The sequence below is a fragment of the Mus pahari genome, chromosome 8 (assembly GCF_900095145.1).
Source record: "Mus pahari chromosome 8, PAHARI_EIJ_v1.1, whole genome shotgun sequence".
NCBI classification, from domain to species: Eukaryota; Metazoa; Chordata; class Mammalia; order Rodentia; family Muridae; genus Mus; species Mus pahari.
The window spans coordinates 55,799,670-55,819,701 of NC_034597.1; the positions used below are offsets into that span (position 1 = coordinate 55,799,670).

Consider the following 20,032-nt stretch of genomic DNA (forward strand, 5'->3'; position numbering starts at 1 on the left):
GCCCTGTGTCTGACCCAGCCTGTGGCCTCTTAGGCACTTTGATCCCTTGTTGTAAGCACAGGCCAAAATGGTTTGCTCGGGTACCTATTTCCAACCTGGGCCATGTGGAGCATGTTTACTGAGCTACCCTACCGTTCCTGGGATCTGTAGTGTCTTGTATTTGTCACCTCACAGGGAAATCCCATGTCCACTGGCAGCTATGCCCTGCTCATCCCTGGGTCACAGTTAATCTGCTTTTTGTTCCCAAGTTTATGGAGGGCCATGATCTGGGTTGGGTGGAAGGAAACTTCTTTCCTAACGTGTGGCCAGGGTCCCTTTGAGTGGCAGCGCCATTGCAGCTCTTTCCTGTTTCTGACTGAGGAACTCTGGCACTTGTGTCTCTCAACCAGCCTGTGGCCTTACCAGTCCATTTATCCCTGGCTGCAGACACAGGCCAAAATGACACCCTTGTCCTCGAGCCGAGTGTTTCCTGTGTAGTCACTATCTTTAAAAATAATCTGGCAGAGAATACCTTCATTTGGAAGTGGTTCAAGATTTTAACTGTAGAAGAGGCTGGAAAAATTTTCAAATCTCCTTTTCCCAAAGTGCAGGAATAAGTCTGTGTCTGCAGGTGAACTCAAGAATTAAAGAGAATTAGGAAATAATTTAACTCACCAACAGGAACTAAGTACGTGCATTGCTGTGCTAGGTTCACACTATGGTGAGCAATATCTCCTCCTTGACTTGTAATTGTGCAGAGGAGGAAATGCTAAGTGAATAAATACACTGTGATAAGAACAAGTGTGCTGAGGGATAGAGGAGGGTGGCTGACTGGAACACCACAAGCTGTTCAGAGATACAAAGGGTCCAGGAAGCAGGGCTGGCAAGTTGGGCTGTCGCCAGGGTAAGGCCAGGCAGCATCCCATACTGCTGAAGGGGACCCAGCTTTCTGTGTTTGAGGACTAGTAGGAAAGTGGCCTCTGAAGCCTGCGGGGCTCCTGGTGCCCCATCTGAGAGTCTTGTGGTAAGTCGGGCAGTTTGATCAGGGACTGAAAAGATGACCCCTTGCAGAGCACACATGGGAGGAATGGTAACAGGAAGACCGCTTTGAGGGTGACAGATGTGTGGGTGGGGAGGACTGAGGTTGAGGTAGTGGTAGGTATGGGAGCAATGGTTAGGTTTCAGGAAGATGCGTAGGACAGGTGGAAGGGAACCATCAGGAGGAGTGTCAGGGTGACAGCTAGTGTGTGGCATCAGAACAGGCCATGAACACAAGTCCCTGAGTTGGAAGGGCTGAAAAATTGCCTATCAGTGTAGGGTCACCGTCTCAGGTGATCCAGAGACACAGAAATGATAGGTGCCCTAGGGGGGGGGTGCAACCTGTGGGACAGTCACACCTGGACTGAGCTAGGATGTGGGACATTAAGCCAGAGACTTGCTTGCATTTAGGAAAAGAATTGGTGCCCCTGGACGAGCAGCAGCCAACTCTGCCTTGATGGCCCCCACCTTGTCCTCAGCAGGTCTTTGAGCAAGGTCTGCTGCTTCATCCTTCAGACCCCGGGCTAGGGGCTGCCTGTCTCTGATGACGACTGGTTGCTGTCCTGAGAGGCTACTGTCCTGGGCTCTGGGGTCACTGGCCTCTGGGTTGGATGGCTTGGAGGTAGCAGCATGATGGATGGACACAGTAGTGAAGGTGACTGACTAGGCCGCTCCGTGATGCTTGCTTCCTTCCCTCCCTGCAGGAAAGAATGACGGCTCCATTGGTGGGAAACAGTATTTCAGGTGCAACCCTGGCTACGGGCTGCTGGTGAGGCCCGGCCGGGTCCGCAGGGCTGCGGGCACTGGGCGCAGGCGCAGTTCAGGGCTCCAGCTTCAGGGAGCCCCAGAGGCCCGCAGAAGTGCTACCATCTCGGGCTCTGCCACCAACCTGGCTTCACTGACAGCTGCACTGGCCAAGGGAGACAGGAGCTACAAGAATCCTGAGAACCGGAAGTCCTGGGCCAGCTAAGATGCACCTCCCTTGTGAACGTGAACAGGAAGGGGAAGACCTGGCTCTTCCATGGAAGCAGGGCCATGAATGCTTTTTGCACGATGCAGGGATGCTGGACAATCTGGTTCCCTGTACTCTCTGGGAAGCTGGATTTCCTTTCTCTGCTTGGCAATGGCAGAGGCCCCTTAGCTATGTTCCCCTGGTTAGGGGTGAAAGGTTCCAGGAGCCCAGAGACTCATGGGATGGAGCCAGCCCAGCTCCTCCCTGCCTGCTTGAAGATGTGTGTGTGTGGGGGGGTTCCCAGCCAGATGTGTTGGGCTCCCCTTTCCTCACTCTGCTGACTTCACTAATGTCTTAATTTAAGCAATGGTCCTAACTAGTGACTTGCCCTCACAGATTGGACTTCCCCTGCCTGGGCCCAGCATGCACACTACCCTCTTCGTGCACCGGAGATTATCAGCCTCTCCTCAACCTCGCCTCATCCTTCTGCACGGCTCACAGGATTTCTGGGAGGCATCTTTGTGGATGTCCCAGTGTCTTTACACTCAGAAAGTCTTTTCTGCCGGCCATTCATTTCCTAACAGGATGCTTGAACTATATTTATTTAATTTATTTTTCCAAAAGTTAAAATACTTCACAAACCACAACTGCCGTCTATCCCAACATGCCTGCCTGTGCTTACTGGCCTCTGGCTGGCCAGAGCTGCAGCCTCTATCTTGGATGGTGGTTGCTGGAAGTGGCGGCCAGCAAATGAAGCCAGCTGCCCCTGTGTTGCTTGATTGCAGACACCATGGCTTTACTGACACTGGTGGGAAGGCAGACCCAGGCCTTGACACGGATCAAGCCTTCAGTACCTTGTCTGGGTCTGCCAGGTTTCAGGGAACTGGAGAGTGTTTTGATTGCCTGTGCCTGGGGCCAGCAGCTGGGCAGGCAGATAGTGAGGGCGGAATTGTTTCCATTTCCTTCTGTGGATCTGTGCTGGAGTCGTGGTATATCTCAGGGCATTACCAACCACCTGTTTGCTGAGATGTGTGTGGCCTCTGAGTCCCAGAGTGGTGGTGGAGAGCTCAGTGGGCAGATCAGTCACCTAGTCTTTGTTGTCCCAGGCTGTGCCCTGCCTTCCTCCTCCGGCTGTATTGGCGCACAGGGCATCCTCTGCAGTTTGTTCCAAGTTTGACCCTCAGACTCTGGAAGAACCACAGCTAGCAGGTGTCTGGAGAGGAATTGGTTCTGTGAGGACTTAAGCCTTTTAAGGGAAGTAGCTCCTGCTGGGTGGCTTCTCAGAACCCCTCAGTCTCTGGCTTTTGTGGCCTGTGCTAGTGTTGCTGACACTCGGTCTGGACTGTCTGCGTTGTCTGATTAGCCCAGTATAAGCTTCACAACCATCTGCTTGCCCAGACCCTGACCAGAGCGCTGGGAGGATGGGGTGGTCTTCCTGGCACAGGCACAGACTCTGCCTGCACCCCAGCCTGGGAGTCAAGTGTCACTCTACCTGTCACCAGTCAGCCAGGAGAGACCTGCCTCTGTCCCATTCTTGAATAGCACACATGTTGGGAGCTGCTAGCTAGAGGCAGGCACCAATTCGATAACTCCTCTTCCTCAGATGGCCTTCTGGGGTTACCCACCAGGTGAGTTAGCGCTGCCAGTCCTGCCTGGCCATTCTATGGAAGCACATAGTGCTTCTGACTGTGTTCTAGTGAGAGGGTTTCTCCTGTGGGCATCCACAGGGTCCCCTAGAGAGCAGACCTAGAGTCCCATCCTCTGGGATGGCCATGCATTGGGTGCTAGGGAGAGAAGGCCCTGAGGATGTAATGCCAGTAGTGTTAATGCTGTGGGAAGGGACATTGTGCCACCTGTCACTTGGATGGCATAAAACAGGAGGAAAAGTTACTATTGACTTCATCTTGCTATCCAGAGTTCTCAGGAAGTCCTGAGGGACCTCACTTGGCCAGCTGTCCTCCCATGGTTCTGGGATCACTGTCTCTCTCCCAGCCCCGCCCCTTCCCTCCCTGCTCATTGGACCTGAGGTTCTCTAGCCTTTCTATTTCCAAGCTGACTCTAAAAGTAATACCATTTCCACAGAACCTTCCAGGATACTCTTCATGTGAAGTGCTCCAGCGTCACAGGCAACAGGCCAAAGTACATGTGTCCTCCAGTGGCTGGAGGGGCATTGTGTGAGGGCTGTCTGTCCTGCACAGAAGGCTCTGCTCTCATACACTTGGTGTGGATGGGATCTTCTGGGGTCTCATGGCACACATACCAAGTGTACTAGAAGTTTGTCCTCATGGGTGTTCCTTATGAGCTGCTCCTGTGGCTGAAAGGACCCTGTGGCCTGTCTGCTGTGAGGGCAGGGAGGTGACCTTGGGAAAGCTGGCACTTTGGAGTGGGTTTGAAGAGATGGGGCTCAGGTGCTTGCTAGTCTTCTGGGTTTGCCGAGCACATATTGCACTCTGACATTCATGTCGTCTGTGGGCTGGATGAAGACAGTGAGCTGTGTTCTTCCTGGGCTCTCATGCCAGATGAGGCCAGACAGGCCAGCTGCAGCCTCAGCCCTCTACTGACTGCCTTTGGAGCAGACTAACACTAACTTGCAGCTGGAAACGTGATGTATAGGTTGTGGTTGTTAAAATGTTAGGTAGTGGAGGGTAGGTGGTGGGTGTGGGGTTGGGTTCCAGGTGCCCAGGTCTAAGGGGCAGAGGGCCAGTGTTTCTGGGCTGCGTTTAGTGACATGTCCCCTGAGGAGTTGCACATGGTGTTTCCAGTTTTCTCCACCACTTATCATGCCTTAGGGGTTTTGTGTGGGTAGCAGGCGAGTGGCTCACGTATCATTTACTTGTCTGTCCAAGCTGCCTTTGCTATGTGTTGCCCATGGAGGGTGACTTGAAGCTTCTAGTGCCTCAAGGCCCAGGCCACCTCAGGTCAGAAACCACAGGGCCATCTCTAGTGCCTTCCCTGGGACCAGTGTCTAGCCTTTGCTTCCAGTTCCCAGACACTGCCCAAAACATCTAGTTTATATGCTGCCTTCCTTTTGTGCTGTGGACAAAAATTGGGGAAAGCACGGCTGTGTGGATTGTGTAAATATGAGCTCATATATGATGCTGATTCCAGGATTCCAATGATTTGGTGCATGTTAAATGGGAATTAAAAATCCAAAGACCCTGTAATGAATAGTAAAGATGATGATTTATGTTGTATGAGGAACCAAACTATTGTAATTTTGTACCATACATGCCTTTCCATCAAGTGACCAACAGCTTCTAAATAAATCCAGGTGATTTCTTGCTTATGTCCGAGGTCAAGCTTAACTGTTCTTGCCTATCCTTGCCCTGGGCTTCAGCTGACTACACTGTCCCTTGGTTGGTGGTCCTAGGGTTTCCAGAGAGCAGCAGGCTCCAGGGCAAAAACTTCTGTGACCCCTAGACATGGATCAAAGATCCTGGAAGTCCCCATTGGCATCTTGGTCTGTCTCCAGTCCCTCACTCATTTCAGCCCCTTATAGAAGCCAGGCAGCATCAGAAACTCCTGGGGGACTGAGACTAAAAGGAAGTAGAGCTTCAGGGCTAGCTAAGAGCAGGTGGCTGTGTGTGTGTGTGTGTGTGTGTGTGTGTGTGTGTGTGTGTGTGTGTGTAAGGTAGGTAGGTTCCCTGATTTCAGACAGGGGTTTCACCATTTGCTTTGATCTATAATTGACATAGGCCCTATTATGGAGTAAACTAGAGAACAAAGTTTAGAGACTAGAGAGCTGCTGCACAGATATACCCTGGACCAGTGGTTCTCAACTTTCTTAATGCTGTGACTGTTTAATACAACCTCATGTTGTGGTGACCTGCAGTTATTTTGTAACTGTTGGTGCTTTATCACTGTAATACTGCTACTGTTTTGAATCCTGATGTAAATATCTATATTTTCAAGTGGTCTTAGGTGACCCCTCTGAAAGGGTCAAGACCCATAGGTTGTGAACCACTGCCTCCGAACAAGGCGTTTTAGAAAGAGGAGTAAGTTCGAGCTATGGAACATGCCTTTAGACCTGCCTACCAGGAAGCCTGCCATTTCTGGGTTTGTGCTACCCATGGGGCCCCACTCTCAGCCACTCTGCTACAGCAAAGCCTTGTTTCCAGGGTACAGGACTCACGTTCTTCTCCCTGCACCAATCATCATTCTGCCCTTGTCTCATAAATAAAATAGCCTGCGAATGCCGGGTCAGGGCGCCTGGAGGCCCGAGTGGAGGTGGCCATTAGCCATAGGCAGCCTCTGTCTTCACAAGACTTGTTTGTATTCCCAAGTGCAGCAGAGTTCTTCTCAGAGATAAGCCCTGCCAAGCAGAGACAAAAAACGTGGCAGCTAGGAGAAGCCCCTTGAGATATGAGGCAGGATTCTGAATGGAACTGATCTAGGAGCAGGGGTGGGGACATCATCTTTTTCAGATTTCAGTTACCTACAAGCCCCAGGAGAGGTCTAGTCTGTACCAAGTCCTGGCATGGGCTGTAGTGGGTGTCACTCTTAGCTTACTGAGTGACTCAAGGAATGTGGGTTCTGATCCTGGGCCTAGAGGAGCCCAGGAAGTCACCCTTGGATACGGAGAGGAGAGGGTACCCCAGGGAGATGCTTGAAATAAGAGTTTGGGGTCAAACTATGCAGACCTGTGAGGTAGGGACAGGCCTGTCCTAGCCTCTGTCCTGATCTTAGCTATGCTGTCCGACTCCCCTAGCATGCATACCATGAAGGGAAATGGTTTTCAGTCTACTAAGGACAGGTGGATAGAGTCCCTGCCTGGGGAACAGGGAAGGCTGGGACTTGGTCTTCCCTCTGCTCACCACTGAAAACCAGAACAGGGAGACAGAGCTCTCTCTGCTTCTGCTCCCCCAGACACAGCTTTCCGATCTAGCTCCTTTAAGAGGCTCAGGGTGGGCGGGCTGCAGCAGGAAATGGAGAGAGCCAAAGAAAGCTACAGAACCTTAAGCTTGGCTGTGGTCCGGGGGCAGAGCCTTACTGGATGTGTGCCCCCAGCCCCCACCATGAAGTGGTGACGGGTTCTGCTCAGGGTTTGGGGCTGTGATCTCTTCAACCCCCCCTGTCCCTTTGCAAAGTCTGAAAGGCAGAGCTGTGGCCTGGGCCCTTGCCTGCAAAACCAAAACAAACCACAAACTGCCCAAGGGAGGGTGCACAGAACAGATCCTTGTGCCCACTTCGTCCAACTGGGCACAAACACCATCCCCATGAATATCTGGAACCAAAGAAATCCCGGACAGCCTTGCTCAGTTATACATTTTATTCTCTAATAGGTACAATACTAAAATAAACACAAATTAAAAAAAAGTTTTATTAAAACAAAACTGTACAAAAAAGCAGTATACTACATTTTAATTACAGAACAGTCTACTGTCCAAAAGGCACTAATCCAGAATAGGAGATACAATGAAACAGGACTCATTGAACTATTTAATCAATACAGTAGAGCGCTTGTTTCTTTGACCATTTACATCGAGAAACAAGGGCTTCTTGCTACAGTCATCACACATTGTTAGAATCCGAGTCCTACTGGGAAGGTGCAGTATCACTCCCTAGAGTGGGCTCCACCAGGGGCCAAGAGGGGGTGGGCAGCGGTGGGGGCCCAAGCTTGTCTTGGCCTGTGGTGGATTGGTTCTGGCCATGATTGGCAGCTACTCTAACCCCTCTCCTGTTTAGCACCGGCAAAGTGGGTTCTGAGATGCTCCAGGTAATGAATTGGACCTCTGGTGACAGCTCCGATAGGGGAGGCATCTGGTGACCCTGTCTGAAAGGAGACATGGCCCAGTGGCAGCCAGGGGCTGGGAGCTACACCAGGCAAAGCTACCTGGGCAATGGAAAGAAGTCTCCCCTTGCTCCCTGGGTCTGTGAGTATCCAACCATCTTGTCTGGGAAATTGGTTTCTAAAAAGGGAGTCTGCTTCCCAGAGCCGAGTCAGAATGCCATGCCATGCCATGCCTGGCCTCGGGGGTGCAAGCCTGCCCCCTGTCTGTTAGGTGGCCACACAGCTCCCTGAGCCCAGCTCTATGATCACAGACTCTGGCCTAAGGAAGGAGGATACTGCAGCTTTCCAAACAGTGTCACACAGAGAAGACGAAGACAGGCATCTGATGTTAACAAAAATAAGTCACAAAGAAATGGGATTAAACCAAATCTCTTCTCACAGCGCCCTATACTACACCCTCCTTCTGCTTAGCAGAAAATTGTACGTACACAAAAATACAAATACACAATTTTGTAGAACAGTCTGATTTTTAATATATTTATATATATTTATATTTATACGAGTGGCAGGTTAGTTCATTATATAGAGCTTTTTGCACTTTTGGCTCATATGCAACAAGGCTTATAAGTTCAGCTTTAGCTTTCATTCAGATTTTATAGCTTTTGAACAAATTTTTCACATTTAAAGCAGCATCCAATTTGCACTAGGAGTCTGTGGTGATTATGGGGAAAGATGGGGTCAGAGGTTATGGGGTGGGGCGGTATACATTCCAGTGTGTGTGGCATGTAAGGAGGATTCCATGTGGACAGAGCTTGCCATGATGACCCCTTGAGGTAGACTGAACACCTTACAGCAGACTCAGACACAGGTGTGACTCACCCTCAGGGACACATGGCACAAGATGGGGACAGAGACCAGAGACGACACCAAAGGGAAACACAGAGACTAAGACACACAACGGCCAAGGCCAGGAGGGCGCCCTGCCCCCTCCCCGACTCATCTGGCAGGATCCTACACAGCCATTAGGCTGAATACTTGCAGGCAACCTCAAGACATCTGGTCCCTGGTGTCTGGTCAGAACACGTAAGCCTGCTTTCCACTTCCCAGCTGGCCGTGCCAGCTTGCTCCCAGACCCACAGTGAACTATACACATGCTGCCCTCAACAGGCTTGCATTCGGCTCTTGCTAGAGTGTCCAAGTCCAGTCAGGGCCCAGCATCCTGGCCCCCCTGATGCTCTGACTCAAAGCTGTCGTCCCTCAATTTGCATCCAGTTGACAGTCCTCAATTACACCGGGCCGGACAGGTGCTTGGTAGGTAGACCATGGACACTGCATCTAGAGGGTGACACATTCCTCAGGGACAGCGTGGGTTTTGCATGTGCCACAGACTCCCTTTTGCCACCACTTGGCCACTCACCCTCTGTGTCCCCATCTCTAGGTGAGGCAGGGTCATCCACACCTGTTGCATGCAAGTGCCCAGTGTTTGTTTGCATTACTCCACTGTCTGAACAAAAATCCTGGATCAATGAAAATAAGGTGCCTGTGTAATAGATTGTTCCTTTCTACTTGTCACTGTTGTAGCAACTGAGCACAGCAGTCCATGACCTGTCCTATACCTCATGCAAATAAAAGGCCCAGATCTAGCTCACACTTTAATTCAAAATTAACAGTCTCTCACTTATTTTAAAGAATGCACATTGGATTTTACTACGACTCTACTGCTGATGGCCTCCAGCTCCCCAGCATCTGGGCTGTGGATGCGGTCAGGGCTCCAGTACCGCACAGGTTTTTCAGTCATGATCCCTGCCTGCTGGTTCTCTTAGAACTCTGCTCAGAGGCGACTCACTCCTGTTCCTCACTCAGTAGCCACCGAGCCCTAGCTAAGTAGATTCCTTAAAACTCCCTCGGACCCAAGGTCACAGTCACATCAACAGAAGGAACAAAGGAAACAGTGACAAAGCCAGTCCTCTCCCCTTGCCTGCCCTGTGACCATTCTGCCTGCAGAATGGCAGGGACACTGGGTTGGGGAGTGGGGGATGTGCATCACACCTGCCCTGAGGTGGGGTGCATGGTGGGAAGGACAGGGCACAGGCCGACTCTCAGGCAGGTCCCAGAGGTCTGTAACTTGCTTAGGCACTTAAACATAAATGAGAAGTTTGTTCTAGAAGGTACTGCAGACCCAACCTAACCATGGCCATGGAGGGGAGGCTGAGCCCATGGGGAGATTGGAGACGGCTGTAGGCTCTTCCAGGGGAGACAACTGCCACAGCCTTGGCACCTTCCAGCCAGTGAACTTATGTGGTGGCTCAGGGGCCAGTTTGACATCCGTGGTCCCTGATCTGCACCTAGTGAGGTACAGACTGCCCTAACACACTGTTTGGGGTCACTGTGAGAAACCACTAAGAAAGAAGAGAGCTTTCAGAGTGGAATTGTGGTAGAACCAAAGAGCATAAAGGAGAAAGCTTGCCAGAATGGCCAGTGCTTGGAAAGACAGAGCTCTACCCACCCTGAGAACTTTGGTTTTGTTTTTCTGGTGCCCATTTTCAGAGATGAGTGATGAGATCCCCACTACTTTCAGTACAGTCAATATGGGCATCAAGGCAAATGATAAGGGGATGCTTTCTTAAAGCAGCCACAAGTGCTCACCTCCACTCAGCACATCACACACACATACACACACACACACACACACACACACACACACACACACCCCTCTCACGCCTGCAGATGGGGCCCAGGAAGCATCAGGGAGTGGCTGCTGTTTGTATTCATAAAGCTCTAATGCCATTTGGTTTTCTAGTCTAATGGCCTCAGCGAGCCGTGGAGTGGACAGATGGCCTCACAGGTTTAGGCTGGGCTCTTAATTCCAGTAAAGCAAAATGGGAGGGGTTTCTAGGCTATGGATGCTATAAACAAGACTGGAGAGATTCAACCTGGAGGTGCTGGGAAGCAAAGTCCTCACAGGAGCAACAAACCTCACACAAGTCTGTCTTGAGCCCTGGGAGGTGACAGGCACTGACTTCATCCCACAATTTCCATGGCACCTTTGGCCACCCACAAAGATGCGAAATCTTGATTATACCAAATGAAAGGCACCCATACTCTCTTTTCTTCAAGCCAAGGTGTTTGGGGCAAAATGGAGACAGTGTTAAGACCCCGTTGGCCAGCCAGTGTCACACGGCAGCAGCAGCCCCACGAGCCAGCCTGCCTAGACCTTCGGCCTTGCTCCTCAGGTGCACTTCCTTCTCTTGGGCTTTAGGCTACCCATGATATGACAGATCAGAAGGGGACAGTGACCTAGCCAACTCTCAGAGAACCTAATTTTGTAAGAAAAGGAGCTAGAAATGATGATGGTGTGTGTGTGTGTGTGTGTGTGTGGTGTGGTGGGTTGGGTGGCTGGATGAAGGACTGTAGCAGATCATTTGGAAGATGTCCCTAGTCTGGTGTCACTGACCAGTAGTCATTAAATGGCCATATTAACTCTGAGGCAGCTTGCTCCATTCTTGGACTCTGGATATTAAAAAGTTTTATTCTAGGCCTAAATTTGAATGTCTTCAAGAATCTTCTACTTTGGGCCAGTCAGAGTCGATAAGGAGCAGAGGAAGCCATGGCAGAGTCACACAGTACCAGAGACCAGAACTTTGGGCTCCACAATGCCTCTCCTGCCTTCTGGTAGAGGACAGCAGGGTTTGTAGGAGGGTTCAGCACCAACCCTCGGGAACTCAAGCAGGGTGCCTCAGTGTCCCAGGAGCCAAGCGCTGCGAGAACTGAAAAAAGCAGGCTTTGGGGAAGCCACTGCAGGGCAGGTGGGGAGGGCTGGGGACCAGCACCCCTCAGTGATGCACCCCACATGATGCAGCTGCAGAGAGGAGAATGAAAGTGGCTGTGGCACCAGGGTGACCCTGTGTGCCTGAGAACAGCAAGTGGGTTGGCAGTGACCTCAGCGGAGTAAGACTACACATTCCCAGACACCAGCATCTAGATTCTTACAATAATCACTTCTCAGGTTTTCCTGGGAGGGAGGGAAGAAGGGAGGGAGGGAGGGAGGAAGGGAGGGAGGGAGGGAACAAAGCTATTCCCAGGGAAGCACTACCTACAGTGCCTTTGACTGCTGGGCTAGTTTTGTGTTTTGAGATGGGGTATCTGTGATGTGCAGGGTGTGTTTAATCAGAGTGGCCTCCTTGAGCACCTGAGCAGATGAGGTTGGGAACTTCTGGCTACATGCCAATTTCATTCCCGTGAGTGCTCACAGGTGATCATAACGTTCCGATGCTGTGCAGTACATGTCACACAAGTCACAAAATTAGTTCAACCAGTGACTTTTCAGAATGGAATCAGAAGGCGGCCCTGAACCTCTAATGGACATAGCAGTTGCTCAGCAGCTGGGAAAGTCAGAAGTGCTCTAAGTCTGAACATCCACATCAAGGCTGACAGGTCCCAAGGACCACACCTCTGACCTGCGAGCATGGGGAGGGGCCACAAGGTAACTTACAGAGGCAGCAGTAGTGGTCATCCTCCCAGGACCACCTTCTTGACATAGGCACCTGCTGTACATTTCACTGTAGGTATCGGGGAGGAACCAAACTGAAGCATCCCCAGGAACAGAAACTCTTCCTTGCCTCTCCATATGTGTCTGTGTGCTGAGGAAGAGGGCTCTCGAGACCTCTCTAGGCTTATACTCAACCTCAGCCTTTCAACACAACATCTTGATTGGTTAGTGTTCTGGGTGACAAGGGACATCTTCTGTAGAAAGGGTAAACTCACACACACACACACACACACACACACACACACACACACACATACACACACACACACACACACACACACACACACACACTTGGCTACTAACTAATCACACAGTGTCCAGCCTGAAAAAGACAGGGCTCTTGAACTCAAGTTAACCTCACCTGAGTCTTGAGCCTCATGGGCAGAAGAGCTTATAAAAGGCCACTTAGCACTGGTAGCTGCTGGCATTCCGGTGGACCCTTCTGACGCTCTAATTGAATCAAGGCTCCTGCAAAGGATGACTAGAAAAAAAAAAAAAAAGAAAAAGTCCAAACTAAGCATCCGCCGGAGAGTGGCTAGTGAGTTCTGCAGTTCCTAGTCAGGAGGACACTACAGGCTATGAGGATTATATGATGCCCGCCTGAAGGCACAGGTGCATAAAGAAAAACGGGGGATGGGGTGGGGGGGGACAGAGAACATGGCTTCAGAAGAGCCAGTAACCCATCTTGACAGCAGAATAGCTCTAGGGACTTGCGATAGTTGAACATGGTAGATGTGAGCAAGCTGGGGTGCACTCACTGGAGCCCGAGTTCACGCGTTCTTGTGGGAGGTCCATGTGCCTGTTCTAGTCACGTCCCAGGAGGAAAACCCTACTCAACTGCAGACCCCCATATGGCAAATACTTTCTGATGGTCATGGCAGTGGAAATAATCAAGTTTCTAAGGAGAAGCCTGAAAATCCCAGGAAGCCGGTTAAGCAGCAAGTGTCCCCAGGAAAGGATGGGGACCAGGAGGCTCTGCCAGAGGCCACCTCAGTTTGAGATATTGACTGGTTTCTGGCCAAAGTAGAATAAGCTGAAACTGGACACATGAGGTTTAAGAGAATTTGGAAGTCAGATCCAGCAATAAGCAAAGCCTTCCATTCTGGACCTGAAATGATTCCCAGTGCTCTTTCACTTGGGTGGGAGATGAATCCCATATCATTATTTTGGTTTACTGAGCTGTTGTTCCAAATGTTCTCAGGAGCATTAGTGCTCAAAGGGAACAAGGATGGGCTCTGCTATTCTCAATCACATAAAGGACAGAAATCCTCTTAATTATGACCATGCCAATCTATACCCTGCTAAAACAGCTAATTACATGTCAGGAGGACACTCAGTCATTCGGAACAATTGCCATTATATTTTTATATATTCATTTTATGCCACCCCCTCAATTACCATGGTTACAATTTGAAGAAAGATTTTGCCAAACCTTCATTTGATCACAGCACACCATCATGGATTTGTGAGTTAATTATGGCTGTATGGAGCCAGTCTTATTTAAAGAGACAAACAACGGACATGCAGGCAGGGGAGCTGGCCTCCTGGGCGTTCTAAGTGGGGCATCAAACTCCCCAACAACAGTGCTTGGAGCTGTACAGCTTGAAGACTGGCCACAGAGAGGGTCTGTAAGCCAAGGATGGCAGCGAAGTTCCCCTGCTCCCTAGCAAAGGCAAGAGGGAAGCCCTGGTAGTGGAAGGCAGCCACTCATATCTCACCAGAGTAGGGGGAGCGAGCTTTAGTTCTGCCTGGGTGCCAAGAATGATAAAGCAGTTCGGGGACATATATATCGGGGATCCTTCTGTCAGTCTTGTCCTCTCTTGGTTAAGGAGGAAACCTCGTGTTGTGAGGGTTTGGGTGGCTCAGGTTGCTGACTTTTTTTTTCTCTATCACCTCCCCCTCCACACACACACACACAGGGTGTAATGAAGTATCTACAGAAACCTCTCAATGTCCAAACTTCCAGCTTCTACCAGTTCATAGGTAAGCACAAAGCTTCGTTTTAAGCATGTCAGTCCTGTACGCTGCCATAAGAAGTAGTGTCTCCCCTGAAGTTTAGAAACAAATGGCACTGAGAAAAGTCTTTTAGAACGTACGCTATAAGAGATGCGCTTTTGCAACCAGAACACTGGCTTGATGATGTGACAGGCCTGGGCCTCAAAGCCTTCCTACGGCCTTCGTATGTCAGTTCCCTAGTGCAGCAAGAAAATCACTCTTCTTAAGTGATGGCCATCTTTGAAATGGAGGAGTGTAATGAAGGATGCTATGCAGGACATAGCACCTCTTCTGACCACATGCTACCATGAAAGCCTAAGAAAGCCCTGGCCATGTGTGGCTGCCTCCCTTCGAGCCTTCCATTGTTGCCAGGTGCTCACTGTTACCGTGCAACAAACGATGAGACAAACGGAAAGGGGATGGGGTGTTCACAGCCGCAGTGCAGTTTGCTAAATCCAGTATGGCTGACAACTGGTGGCCCAATCCTGAGTAAACACATTTGCAATGTACGCAGCACACACAAAGGAGAGCTGTGCATGTGCAGTTCCTGCAGTACATCCCCACCCAGCTCCACTCACACACACAGCTGAACTGGTCCATGTGCCCAAGCTTTACTTGGGAAATCTTACAAAAATAAATTCGGCTCAGTAATGCTGTACGTGGAATCGGCTAGTCTCGGTACAGCCTCAATAAATACAGTAGTAAAACATAGCTAATAATCATAGCAAGAGGATGACGTCACAGAGATGGAGAGACGGATGCTCATGCAGGAGGCCACCACCACACGAGAAGTTATTGCCTAAGAACTTGGTGAGGCTTACAGAGGAAAATCCAGGCTGTTCTCTGAGCAGATAAGGAAGCCCCGGGCCAGAGCAGAGCTGGTTAGATGGAAGTCCTGCTTCTAACCACAACCTCCCTGAGATCAGGGAGAGAGGACTTGAAGGTAACACCTTTCGGACAGCAGAGAAGCCACTGTGGGACGGGATTCTTTTCACTGTGTAGACAAAGGTAACAGGCTTGGCAGATGGAACCTTGAGGGTCCGTATTCAGAGCAGACTAACACTGCCCACTAAGCCTGTGCTCAGAGGAAAGAAAATGTCCAGTGATGTCAGCTCAAGACAAAGACACAGCGCTGAGACACAGAATGGAAGGAAGAGAAGCTATGTGGATGGACAGCGTGCTGGAGCATCCCCCTAGTACAGCATCTGCTGTAGCCGGTGCCTGACGACTCATTTCCAAGAGGAGTTTAAAACAAGAGTTCCTAAAGCCAGGGAGAACGCAGACCACTATATCAGTTTCCCACAAGCCATTTACATGAGGTAAAAACAATCCTAGATGTCTGGTCCTAAAATAATGGGTGTGGCTGAGTGACAAACCTCCCAGGAACCTGAGCTCTGGAGCAGAGCACAGTAGTCCAAGCAGGCTGCCAATGCCCTTGTCTTTCTAAGGTCACCTAGTGAGCTGGAACCAAAGGAACATGGACTGTCTGCCTCCCCACCCCAGGTTCTCTCCTCCTGTAACCGGCCCTATGGGGTGTTCAACACAAACATAAACATGCCTGCTGTGAACTCCAGTGTCTCCTGGGTCTGAGGGCCCTGGACAGTCACACAGGGGAGCACAGCTCTGCCCTTCCTGGCGACTGTCTCAGGTAGGCAGGAATATCTTAAGATGGTCCTTTGTTAACAGGTCACCATGTAAGGTACCAGAAGGTGGGAAATTACCTTCCTATCCAGCAACAGTAATTCTTAAATAAACGTCACAGCACATTCTACGAACACCTGCTCCCCTCCCTTCTTATCCAGCAACAGTAATTCTTAAATAAACACCATCACAGTCTACAAACGCCTGCTCCCCTCCCTTCTTTCCAGCAACAGTAATTTTTAAACAAACATCACCACAGTCTATGAGTGCCTGTCCCCCTCCTCTCCTGCTGCCAGTAGTCGCTGGTAGAGAAGACACAACCTAAAAGAACTCTGGGACCACAAGAAGTACAGAAGGAGGTGAGAGCAGACAGGGCAAGCAAGAAGCACAAAGGATGGATGAGTCTGACTGTGGATGTTCTGTGGCTATTCTAAGAGCTCAGGGAACCGGACTCAAAAGTAGAATCCAACCTGGTGACCCCAGGGAAAACTGACTGATGGTAGTTTTTGAACCTTGATCCCAAAGAAGCAAACTCCTACTGTAGGGGAGACAGCACAGGTTCCCTGTAAGGCTGTCAGTCTGTAGGCATGTGACAGACCTTCTAGCCAGCTGAGCACAGAGCCAGCCTCTATGGTAACTGTACTTTTCCAATACCGCCACACTGCCTCACAGGGCTGGCACTGCCTGTACCAGCCGGGGCTTGGTGTCCTCTGCTGCACTGCTCTCTCTAAGAGGGCCTAGGATGACAGAGCACTCTGCTCTTCTGCTGCAGTCAGAGCTCCCTTAGAGACTGGAGCTGTCTTAACAGCTGGAGCCCGTTCCTTTAAGACGGCAAGGGAGAACAAACGACAGGGAGCAGCCGCACCCTAAAGAAGCTGTCAATCATCATAATCTCATGGCAAATCATGGGTGTGGCTTGTCAGAAAAATACATTTCCCCCTCTCCTGTTCTTTCTGATTCAACTGAGAATAAGCAGACAAAACTCAACCAAAATGGATAGACATAATAGGAATATTCCTTCTAAGTAAACAAAAGGAAGGAAAGAAAGAAAGGCAATGCAATCTCTTAAGTGAAACAAACAAACAAAGCAAAGAAACCATGCAAGATTCTAAGTAGGTGCGGGGGGCTCGTTCCTGAGAATAAGAAATGCTACTCTTAAATTTGTGGGTTCAAGTAATTACAGTAAGAAAAGATGGCTCCATTTTACTTCAGTTCTCAGAGCTGGGAAAAATGCATACATCTCCCCCTGAAATCTACTGATAAGAGCAGGGCCAAGCCCTACCTAGTGCGCTTCAAAGTCACAGACATAGGTGGGGTAGCATCCTCAGCCCCTCAAAGATGACGTGACTCCTCACAGTCCTGTAACCAAGACGTATACTAAGGGATGATCCAGACAAGAGTGTGCCTCAGTAAGACCAGCTAAACACTGTGGATACCGAGTATCTGGTCAGCACACAGGGGAAATTTCTCGAGGAGGGTTGGACACACTTGGTGAGGAAGCAGGGGTGAGGAGACGGCACCTACTTTCTATCTTAGAGATTGGTTCAGGCATGGACAAAAAAGATGGAAGCCTGCTCAAAGGCTCACTCCACACGGCCCTCTAAGCAAGGCTTCTTCAGATACCACGGAGGGGAGATGGGAGGAGGCAGGAAATGCTCAGCCTCTCAGCACACACTGCACCAATTCACTGAAGGCCGGTTCTTCTTACCCACAGTGACAGTGTGCTATTTAATCAGGCTCCAGGAGATCATTTTCACACAAGGCCAGCAGATGTAATTTTCTTTGATGCATGAATAGTTCATCATTTTGCTACTAGATGACAAGGTGACCACAGGGTGACTTTATAACGCAAGTTCACTGTTTGGTATTTTGAGTTCTCAAAATGAAAAAAAGATTTATCAAATATAAATATCTTTAAAAAGTAACAAAAGTGCTACATATATGATCAAGGAAAAAAATTCCATTAGTTACTGCCACTTAAAGTAGATTAAACTACAAATATCACCACATCCATTATCAATATGGCTTCCAATTATTAAATAAATTGCCTGTAGCAATATAGCTTTCACACCTCCACAAGGACAGATAAAGAAAGGACAGCAAAGACATCCTGCTGTCCCACACACGCATGATGTAGGTGGTAAATGTCCCCTGCTTTTTCTGCCCCTAGCTAGGCAAGGACCTCCATGTGTGACAGTCAAGTTGCCACAGTCCCCAGCAAGAGTCCTAACGACTCTGGGTGGGCTTCAGGTGACGGCTACCAAGCCTGCTCTTTCACTCACTCAGGACCTCAGCTCTATCCTTTTTGGTATCCTTTTTGGGGGCACCAACAGAAGGCCAAGCAACTTCCAAGGTAACTCCACCACTTTTCGGGCAGGCGCTGGCATCGCACTGTGGAATGTATAGCGGCTCTGAGAACTGGGCTCAGCATCCATCGACATTCAGCTCATGCTTTTCCCTACTGCTCTCACTCGCTCTCAAGCTGGGCTTTGCTTTTCAGAACTTGGTTTTTGTCCTTTTTGTTTTAGAATCGTGGTCCCAAAGGCAGAAGGCAGTATATTATCTACTAGGTCACACAGCTCGTAAGAGAGAAGGATGTCTGTGTTGGGCATGTTAGCATTAACCAAGATCTGAGCTTGGGATTCCAATGGCATTCTTAACACAGCACCCAAAGAAATAGAGCCCGGCCACACTGTGACTAGGAGGCACGGCTTATTGCAGCTGAATCAGCGAGTCTCACGCCGAGGCGGGCGCTAGTGTTCCTTGTGCTCTGCTCCATGGACACTTCCCAGATGGTGTCTGTCGTCCCTGTGCCACTACCTCAGCTTGCATCCTATCAGTCTTAGGGCAGGGACGGACAGGGTACAGCCTAGTGTTACATGAATCTAAAGGTACCCAAGATTTTACACAGAGCCTAATATTTGAGAACTGAGGGTTATCTAAATACCTGGAAGCACTTTCTTGGAATGCTAAGACGGAGCAGCGAGATTTTTTTTTTTAGCCTCAGGGGCTGGGAGAGGGAAGTTTGTTTGTTTGCTTCTTACTTACTGGAATTTTAATACTGAGAGAGTATATGCAAAGGCTGAGGGCACCATGCCATCTTCACAGAACAAGACCCTAATGGCTACCTGACATACAAGAAACTGTAAGTTATACTGTAAGAACACATGTTAAGGACCGAGGAAAGTCTGCTAAGGTGCTACGTCTAAACTAAGTTAACTGTTTAACTCCCTGATCAGTCATCATCCAGGGCCTCTGTCTTGATTTCATTGGCTCCCTGCCGGGCCAATGCCAAGATAGTGTGGTTGACGGCCGCCATCTCCACAGCTAGCGAGATGGGATCTTGGTGGTCACTATGGCTGGTGCTGTCATCCTAGATGTGTGGAGATAAGAAAGGAGTGTTATTTGTCGGCTGGTGACAATCTCAAGCTCACAAAAAGGCATGCGGGGGGTGCCGTGCGGGGGGCAGAGCAATGTGTGGAGATAATGGCTGAGTGCATCTCATGGTGGAGGTGAACTGTATTTAAGTAGACACTGAATGGACACAGGTCCAGAGACTTTTCATGTTTTTGTGACCCAACAAATAAAAAGGACTTAAATGATTTGTTTTGTTCCTTTTCACACAGTATTTATTCTATCAAAATTTGCTAGTGCTGATCAAACCTGAAGTGATTAAAATAAACTAATTATCTGGATTTTTTTCTGTTTGCCACAGATACAATAATAATCACTGAACCCAACCGAGCACACACCTAAATCCACAAAGCTACTGAGTGGCTCCTGGGATCCAGGGTGTTCCCTGCTGAGAACAGTAGAGGAAAAATAGAACAAGCACCTGCACCCTACAGATCAGGGACGGGTCCTTAGTCACACAAGTCGCAGTGCAGTGTCTGACTCAGAGCTAAGTGAGGCTCTTACCCTCTAAGCGACACTCAGTAAACAGCAAAGCTGCTGCTGCTGCACGTAGGGACACATGCCTGTGACCCCGGCACTCCCAGGCCTAGGCAAGAGCCTGACTGCAAGTCCCAAACCAAACCACGCAAAGCCAGACAACAGAGGAATGGAGCTAAGAAGGCAGCTGTCCTCGCAGGTGTGCTGGGCACTGAAGGCCATCACAGATAAGGGGGGTTTCTCGCCTGTCACAGCT

The 20,032-nt window shown here is 49.7% G+C and overlaps 2 protein-coding genes across 14 annotated transcripts in view; one reads left to right on the forward strand and one right to left on the reverse strand.

The window, feature by feature from the left end:
* Positions 1 to 5,249, forward strand: part of Kif13b (kinesin family member 13B) — a 161,374-nt gene extending 156,125 nt beyond the window's left edge. For both annotated transcript variants that reach the window (XM_021203304.2, XM_029541336.1), the window contains one exon: positions 1,722 to 5,249. In XM_021203304.2, coding sequence (XP_021058963.1) covers positions 1,722 to 1,987 — 266 coding nt within the window. In that variant the 3' untranslated portion in view covers positions 1,988 to 5,249. The remainder of the gene's footprint in view (positions 1 to 1,721) is intronic.
* Positions 5,250 to 7,224: 1,975 nt separating this feature from the next.
* The window catches only part of Hmbox1 (homeobox containing 1), a 135,016-nt gene continuing 122,208 nt past the window's right edge, over positions 7,225 to 20,032 (reverse strand). For 7 of the 12 annotated variants that reach the window (XM_029541914.1, XM_021203997.2, XM_021204004.2 and 4 more), the window contains one exon: positions 12,638 to 19,258. In XM_029541914.1, coding sequence (XP_029397774.1) covers positions 19,121 to 19,258 — 138 coding nt within the window. In that variant the 3' untranslated portion in view covers positions 12,638 to 19,120. Of the gene's footprint in view, positions 19,259 to 20,032 lie in introns of all 12 variants that reach the window. The other 5 variants (XM_029541916.1, XM_029541915.1, XM_021204002.2 and 2 more) reach the window with 3 other exon arrangements.